The 8,661-nt window shown below is 45.4% G+C and overlaps 1 protein-coding gene across 1 annotated transcript in view; it reads right to left on the bottom strand.

Annotated features, from left to right (window-relative positions):
• Positions 1 to 316: 316 nt before the first annotated feature.
• lats2 (large tumor suppressor kinase 2) overlaps positions 317 to 8,661 on the bottom strand; it is a 25,306-nt gene continuing 16,961 nt past the window's right edge. Inside the window, exons 3-9 of the mRNA XM_005745290.1 lie at positions 7,490 to 7,622; positions 5,785 to 7,382; positions 4,832 to 5,059; positions 4,279 to 4,633; positions 3,706 to 3,888; positions 3,474 to 3,580; positions 317 to 2,690 (exon numbers count right to left, since the gene is read on the bottom strand). Of these exons, the coding sequence (XP_005745347.1) occupies positions 2,133 to 2,690; positions 3,474 to 3,580; positions 3,706 to 3,888; positions 4,279 to 4,633; positions 4,832 to 5,059; positions 5,785 to 7,382; positions 7,490 to 7,622 (3,162 nt within the window). The 3' untranslated portion in view covers positions 317 to 2,132. The remainder of the gene's footprint in view (positions 2,691 to 3,473; positions 3,581 to 3,705; positions 3,889 to 4,278; positions 4,634 to 4,831; positions 5,060 to 5,784; positions 7,383 to 7,489; positions 7,623 to 8,661) is intronic.

The raw sequence follows: 8,661 nt of genomic DNA, 5'->3' as shown, positions 1-8,661 counted from the left end.
TGTGACCTCTTCAGCGTCCCCAGTCATCGAGAGAAATTTAGAATACTCCTGGAAAGTTTGGGATTAATTTACCAAACAGTTCAATTCGGCAGAATTGCTGGCTGATTGTCTGTAAGCAAGAATGTACTGGATGTTAGCGTCATCTGATGAGCAGCAGTCCAACACACAACATGTCACTGGTCTGTAGTAAAAAGTACAGAGTTATACACACAAACACTTGAACTTGTGGTCATTTTGGATAAATAAAAGAACGTGTACCAAAACACTAACTCTTTGTTGAAGTTGCAAATAGAGAAAGCTATTCATATTCATATTCTTTTTTTCCTCTGAATTTCCCGAAGCCAACTTTCCTCCCTGCTCTTCATCTCCTAACTCGATTCCATCTCTCTCTCTGAAACAGAAACACTTCTGACTCCTCTCCTCTACACTCAGGGCCAGCCTGGCTGCAGCAGGAGAAGAGCCTACCTTCGAATCATCCACACCCCCACGCTCGTCGTCGAGTGGCGTCACGCACTCTGATATTCAGTTAGAAAGGCACTCAGCTCGTTACTTTCAAACCCCAGACACACTTAAGTCGACACTTCTTTCACCACAACCACAAAAAAAACAAAACATGTAATAACAATTATAATAATAATGTAAATAATATTAAACACAATAATAAGCAGCATGATGTAACTGAAAAGAGAATATATATATATATATATATATTTATATAAACCAATATATTTGTACATTTCAGAACTAAATTTTTAAAAGGATAGTAAGTGTTTAGAAAACTATATATAATGTTTTTTTGTATTGCACATAGTCATACTATCACATGTTTGGCTGTTGTAAGGACATGTTGCTTTGTTTTGTTGTTTTTCTTTCATGATATCCTCCAGATCACAGGAGATTGGTTAAGTTACAATTTACAAAGTTACAACTGTCAGACTGATCTTTGCTAAATAGCTGTACAAGTGTGCATCTTGGTGAATATGTGTGTGTATTTGGAGCTTTGATTCTCAGTCCAACCCAACTAACTAAGCCTAATCTGACCCAACGGATCCTGTATAGATCAGGGGGGTTCTCTTAATTCTCTTGAAGACTGAGAAAATATGTGAAGTGCTAGCAACGTGCCCCACAGTAAACAGATAGTATAATTTCAATACAAGAGCTTCTTTCATCTGATCTAACTCAAGAGAAGAATTTACTGCAAACTAAACCTGGCTTGACTTTTAGAGTCCAATTTAGAGCCAAGTTAGGACAGAAACTCTGTGATTGGAAGCATTTTAACAACACAAGAATATTTCTAACAGAAAACTGAGTTAAAAAGCATCAGGCTCCAAAACATTACACTGAGCTGAAGTTGGCACAAAATGAGGCAGGTGTGGATATATAACATTCTGAAAACTGCTGCAAAAAAAAAAAAAAGGACACATTTTTCTCTCACACCACAAGAATGCAACTCTTTTTTTGTGGCTGAGTGTGTGTCAAAGGACTCTGGAAGAATTTCTTTGTCCACCTAGTGTGAGCCAACCTCTTGAAACCTCAATATAGACACTGAAATCAACCTGAAATCCAACATCCCTACACTACTGAGCTGTGTGTGCGTGTGTGTGTGCGTGCGTGTCTTTGTAGCTTATTTTGCAGCAGCTGTGAAAACAGGCGCAATCAACAAGTAAACTGGTTCCACTCTTCACATTGCTGTGTCAAATATTTGAGTGTAAAGCAGCTCAGTTAGAACAGGAAGTAGATCCTGTGTCTGAAGGTCACTGTGGAGGTGTTTTAATTGTCCGTAAGACCAAAGGTGGAAGGAATGGGACAAGAGGCTCCTGGAAGAACCAGAATCTCCTTTCGACCAGTACAGTGTCTGAGTCCTGCTCTCCTGACCACCTACGCTTCACCCTCGATGTGGGTGCTCACACCTGCCGTTTCTTGGTCCCAGATGAGGGGGATGTTTTGTATATATGCATTCCACAAGGGGGCAGTGTTCATCTACCCTGTTCTTGCAGTTCAACAATCACAGAGACACATGCACACCTCTACATATACATGAGAAGAGAAGTGATAGGTGGGAGGGTCATGAGCTGAATGACAAGGGCAGGTAAGAGACACGAGCCACTCAGGAAGACTGTCAGCACGCAGCTCTACACATACACGGGCTCACACCCCTCCTCCTGCTCTCCTTCTTCCTCTTCATCTTCCTCATCCTCGTCCTCTTCTTCTTGTTCCTCCTCCTCGTCTGGGCCCATTCCGATGGCTCCAGGTATGCTTAGCGACACCTCGCTTGTCTCGAGCGGTTTAGGGTAGCGGAAGGGGCAGCCGTTATCGTCAAAGAACCTGCGGAAGGTAAACTCATAGAAGGCGTGCTCTGGGTGCTTCCCATGAGGGGAGCAGAGAGCATCCAAAGCCCGGGTGCTGTCCCCGCTGTCACTCCATGCACCGGGACCACCCTCCTCCTCCACTGGGTCAAAGTTGGATGTGTCCATTGGGTGGGCGATCTTGGGCCGGTAGGGGGCCGGCTGCTGCCGCAGATTGCTAGAGAAATCCACCTGGGAGAAGAAGGGGTGAGCCTTGATCTCACCAGCGCCATTGGCACCCAGGCGATCCTCTGCAGAGCAACACAGGCGACCGATGATATCGACAGCCTCTGGGCTCAGTTTGACCTGGGCGGGCACCTGCAGCGTGCTCTCCCAGTTAATGACCTGCAGAGCCGCGAGACAATGCATGAAGTTAAATCAACAGTAAAATATGACCCAGCTCTTGTATACATACTTAATAATTGGAGAAATTCAATGCAACAGTTTTGACTTCAGCTTTAAAGTCAATATCTACACTGACAACAGGATCTGAGTAAGACAACGTCTCTACAAGGTCCACTCAGCTACTGTTCTGGAGCTGAGAACAGTAGCTGAGAAAAACACAACACGTTGTATTGTGTTTTTCCACAATACAATCAAAGGTATATAAGATTGTGGAAAAACAGATGAACCTCATGAAAAGCTATAGCATAAACCTCATAGTGAAATTGTTTACAGCCAGATTATTGTGTTTCCAAAAACATCTGTGCAGCTGTAAATATACAGTGGGCCGTACTGCAATAGACTCAATGACTGCTCATTTACTGGATGTACTTTTAATTGGATTCCAGCTGCTGTCACCTAAGTTGACTGTAATTCCATGCTATCTCATTCTTCTTCTCTATTGTTCACAGAATTTCCTACTCATGGTTTAGGCTGCATTTTCATCCACTTGTCTTTGTGTCATTTTTTTGTGCCATTGAATTTAATTGCTCTTACCGAGTCAAGCAAAGTGAACAGAAGGAGGAAATGAAGAGCTCCTAATTTGACGTCTAAAGGACAGCAAATGCAATCTGCCACTGTTTAACTGTCCTGGTCTGCTGCAGCTGATCTGATCCGGTCACTGACTCATTAGGTCACCAATTAAAATTCAAAATAAAAGCAGGGACATCCTCCCTCTTCACTGACCTTAATCTGAGTCTCAGTGGGCGTGGGGGCAAGGAAAGGCGGCTGTCCCACCAGCATCTCAAACAGGATCACTCCCACACTCCACCAGTCACACAGCTGTGTGTAACCTGCACACAACACGCACATCAGGTCAACTGTCTAAATGCTTTCTTAGAACACAACATCCAGTACAATCAAAGGTGTGTCAGTCATCAGATACTGTGCAGTAATTATGCTTTTTATTCTCACACACCTTTGCGCAGGAGCACCTCGGGGGCGATGTAGTTGGGCGTCCCCACCAGGGAGTGTGCCAAGCAGCGTTGGTGCTGTCGGTTGGCGCGTTGCTCCAGTGTCATCAGCCGGTCGCCACACCGGCAGTTGGATACATCGTCCCAGAAATCACTGGGCTCCATGCTGTCTTGTCTAATGTGGCTCCCTGAAGACAGAAGGTGAGAGCAGATGTTTTAAAACCCCACAAAGAGAAGGACCACATACCACATTGCCTGGTGAAATTCAAATTTAACAACCTGGACAACTGACAGTACTCTTGGCAACTGCTCAAATTTGGTACCTGTAAAGTCTGAATGCACCTACATGTTCATTTAATTTTCCCCTGAACACAATGTTTGAGAAAACACAATCAAAACCTGAACTCTCTCTATTAGAAATCACCAAGCATGAGTTGTACAAGAGTCCAACGGAAATTGTGTGCATGTTTGTATTTGCGCATGTCACAAACATCAACACACTAAATCCACACACGGTGTCTTCGTAGTTGAGGGAGCATGTATTTGTATGTCTGTATATTCAGATAAAAGTGTCTCACCCTTCTGGTAGTACTTGGAGTTGTGTGTCCAGCGGAAGCCTGTGCACAAACCAAAATCTGTCAGCTTGATATGTCCATCCAGGTCAATGAGGATGTTGTCTGGCTTGATGTCACGGTGAATAAAGCCCATCTTGTGTACGCTCTCGATGGCTAGTGTCAGCTCTGCCACATAGAAGCGTGCCAGAAGTTCGGGAAAGACCCCCATTCGGATGAGCAAGCTCATCATGTCTCCGCCGGGGATGTAGTCCATGACGAAGTAGAGGCTGTCACGGTCTTGGAAGGAGTAGTAGAGACGCACCACCCACTCGTTGTCCGCTTCCGCCAGGATATCGCGCTCTGCCTTCACGTGAGCCACCTGCGTAACGATAATCCTGATTTAGCCTGTTGCATAACATCTTATCACAATCAGTAGTGTCCACAAAGACACAAATGTGTTGAAGCGCTGTTCTACAAACATAGAAAAAAATGTGTGAATACTTTTATACACCTGGTGAAAATGCACAGGCCAGAACTGAAAAGGCAAAAGGAGTGTAGTAAAAATGCATAAACTCACCTGGTTACGATTAAGGACATCTTTCTTGCGCAGTGTTTTCATGGCATAAAGTGCACCAGTGTCGACTTTACGTGTAAGACATACTTCGCCAAAAGCACCTATGCCCAGCGTCTTGATTTTGACAAACATGGACTTGTCCATTTTGGCACGGCGTAGCCTGTTATAGTTGGACTCTTTCTGGTACAGCATCTTCCTCATTTGTTCTTGCTCTGCTTCGGAAAGGCCGGCCTGGACAGGAAGAAGAAGAGAGGTTGAAGAGGATCAGTAAAGGGAGGACATAACGGCTATGCAACCTCTTAAAAAGCAGCCTTTGAAATAGTTTAAGGATGAGATCATTTTTCAACACTGACTAATAATGACCAAGGAATGAGGCTTGAGCTGAATTCAGTGACTTGACCTTTACTGCTTGTTTAACTCATTACATGACTTAACTGTCTGGGTCTGGCTGTGGTGTTTTTTTCTATTCTAAGAATGCCTTTAGGTCACAGCAACAAAAAAATAAATACATTTTAAATGCAGAGGCCAAAGTTCTGATTCAGGACAAACACATCAAACACAAATGTGAAGTCATTTTGAGACAAAGATCTTACTGTCTACAGCAAAGTCTTGAGGGAGAATTGTTGGCATGACAAGCTCTTGTACGTCACTTCTCTGTGCCCATCATAGTTCTCACCTAAAAACCTGAAGGCTTTACAGGTCATTTTTTAGGCATTAAAATTTTTCTTCAATCTTGAATCCTGAGCATTTCCCAAACCACACTGATGGGCTTTTTTATGATTTTTTTTATCATCAGCTTAGGTTTCTTTAAATATACTTTGAAATGAATTTGTAAATACTCAGAGATTGTTCAAGACAGCCTAATCTTCACAGTAAATCATTTGCTTCTATTATATACATTCTGCATTTTACTTATCTAATGCAGTGCAGGATGAAAAATGTTCATCTTGTCTTACCTTGGACATCTCCTGTTCCAGCTGAAGCCTGCGGTTGAGTTTCTGGTGGTAGGTCTTCATCACATTCTCTATGTGCTGCTCCATGTAGAACTTGAAGGCAAAAGGTGAGTAGCTTTTGATACGTGACTCCCTCTTTTCCTCATCTTGTCCATTTTTCCTCACGGGAACAGGGGATGTCTGGATCTGCTTCTTGTCTTTCACTGTTTTTTCTCCCTTCCCCATCTTTGTCTTCTCTTTCACTGGCTGGCTCTCCTCAGCCTTTCCACTCCCTCCGCTGCCACTGTGAGTACTTCTTGCAGCAGGGTTGTTGAGGTCCTGAGCTCCACACACACCTGCAGCTCCTTCCAGGGCCCCTGTCTCACCTGCCGCCCCAGACATTAGGAGGTTTTTGGGGTAGGGTGGTGGTGGACAGCGTGGCTCCTGAGCAGGCTCGAGCGGGTATGTTTCTTCTGGCATGTAGGGCAGAGGCTCTGATGCATCCTGGGCCTGAGCAGTCATCCAGCCAGGGTGACATGGTCCCACAGCTGTCTTAGGTTCTGGCCTCATTACACGGATACTCTTGACAGGCTGTTGGATGGGTGGGGATGTTACAGCTGTGATGGTATTAGGGGGGCCCAAAGAAGGCTCCTGTTTCCCATTAGCAGGTGGTGCAGCCATCCCAGGCCGGACAGCATTTGGGCCTGCAGAGCGACTGTTAAAGGAGTTAGTTCTGCTGGGGACACGCACTTCACCTCTGAATGGGCCCTGGGGCTGTGGCTGTCTGGACTGAGGGGCCCCTTCAGGACCTGGCGGCCCTGCCCAGGGGTGCTCATAGAGGTCCAAGTTGAGGCTGGCCCTAGAAGGTGTCATCAAGCCCTGGGGCAGATCTGAGAAGTCAGGGACCATGGCCACAGCACCTGGGGAACGGGACATCATGTGGACTTGGTGTGAGGTGGGGCTGGCCTGTCGAGGGTGAGAGTGAGGGGCGAGGTACAGGTTAGCAGGATATCCTCCACCTCCTCCCGCTGGCCCATTCTGACCCATGCCTCCTTTCCCTTGCATATTGACATAATTATCTGTGGGTGACATGGGGGGCGGTGGCATCTTGTTTTGGAAGGAAGGGGTCCTCTTGACTCCATAGCCTGCAGACTCCATCATGTGTGTCCTGGCATGGCTGTAGTCATAGTGTGGGCCTGGGACAGGGCCACCTGGTGGTTGTGGCTGGAGCTGTAAAGGCTGGCCAGGGACATTGTAGCTCATCATAGGCCCATGCTGCTCCATACTGCCAGGGTAGCCCTTCTGCTGTGCCCCTGGGGGGTACATAGTGTTGCCTGGGTTGCTCTGGGTGGCCATAACAGATGGATAGGTACCCATACTGGGAGGCCGACCCAATGGGTTTCCCATTCCAGTGACCTGTGCTGCACCAGATGGGGGCATCATGTAGTTCATAACAGGTGGAGCATTCATATATGGTCTGGGCATCTCACCCTCAGGGGCATAACCTTTTGCTCCGTCATACATAGAATTCCCCAGTTGATGATACGGAGGCATGGCACCTGCTTCACCTGAAGCCTCCAATGCAGGCCGGTGGTCCATTGAATTTGGCATGCCAGCTTTTCCTAGAAGGTGCAGGAGGAACTTTTTGTTATCGTTTAAATACATGTAGTGAAGAGAAACTAAAATCTACTAGCCAAGTCAATTTGCTGACATGAGGCTGTATTCATACCTGGGGAAGTTTGCTTGATGACACGTACGATGAGCTCATTCCGAGGGTCGAGGTAACTCATCTTGCTGATGTACTCTAAAGCTGCTTCAATGTTCCTGCTGCCCGTCTGCTTCAGCGCCCGTATCGCCATCTCCTGTGAAGAAAGCAGACATGCAAACATTAAAAACGCGCGCACACACACACACACACGCACACACACACACGCATGCACACAAAACACAACAGTCCTAGTAGGTGCTCAAGCACCTGCATCCTTTCCACTTAGGGTCACATACCAGTGATTTCCTCTGCCAGACAACATGCAAAAACAGTAGGGGGCTTAAAGTCCCTCACAAATTAGTTACTGGTTTTTGTATTTTGCAGTGAGACAGATTTAAAGCAAACACAGTTTCTCACACACACACAGACACACACACAAACTGAATTTTTAGAAATGAAAAGACTGTTAGTGAATATACACTTTGCCATATTCAAAGAAAACTCTTTCAACTTGGACATTTATCCTTCTGCTGCATGATCATTTGTATTTGGGGAAATTTTTTTATGTGTATGATTCATAGTCGCAGTGCAGCAGGGTGTGGTCCTGTGTTCAGAGGCACTAACAGAGCAGCTTCACTGGGAATGACCAGTAAGAATGTCTTCTAATACAGTTTATGTATGCCTCAGTTTCATTTCAAACCAGCTGAATAACCCTTACATCTCTTACCGCTATTTTATACCACAACGTCATATTTTACATCTTAGAGTTCGTTTGGTCTTCCCACCCAGGTTTGGTTTATTTCCGTTGGTTTAAAAATTACATTTGAATAAGACTGGCTGTTATGACATATGTCACCTTTTTCATTTAAAACCTTTTTTTCCTGGCTTTTCTCCCTTCCTCACAGGTGGGGCGCGCAGAGTTAATCCCAGGCCTGGAGACGTGTGCTCAGACAGGTGGGTCGCTATAAAAGCCAACGGTATGTAGGTCACCAATGTGAAAAATGCTGGTTAACCACTTTGGCATTTTCTATTCATCAGTTGCCGTGTAATTTACAATTGAGACACTGCAGGAAAAATGCGGAGGAGGGAACAAGCAGAGAATTCTGCTCCAGTCTATGGTAACAATGCCAATCATTCTCTTGGTTCTTCTATTACATTCAAGCGGGACTTCTTAAATGGTTCTCTGCTCAGAC

The sequence above is a fragment of the Pundamilia nyererei genome, unplaced genomic scaffold (assembly GCF_000239375.1).
Source record: "Pundamilia nyererei isolate P.nyererei 1_Seehausen unplaced genomic scaffold, PunNye1.0 scaffold00157, whole genome shotgun sequence".
NCBI classification, from domain to species: Eukaryota; Metazoa; Chordata; class Actinopteri; order Cichliformes; family Cichlidae; genus Pundamilia; species Pundamilia nyererei.
This window is presented reverse-complemented; position numbering and strand designations above follow the sequence as displayed.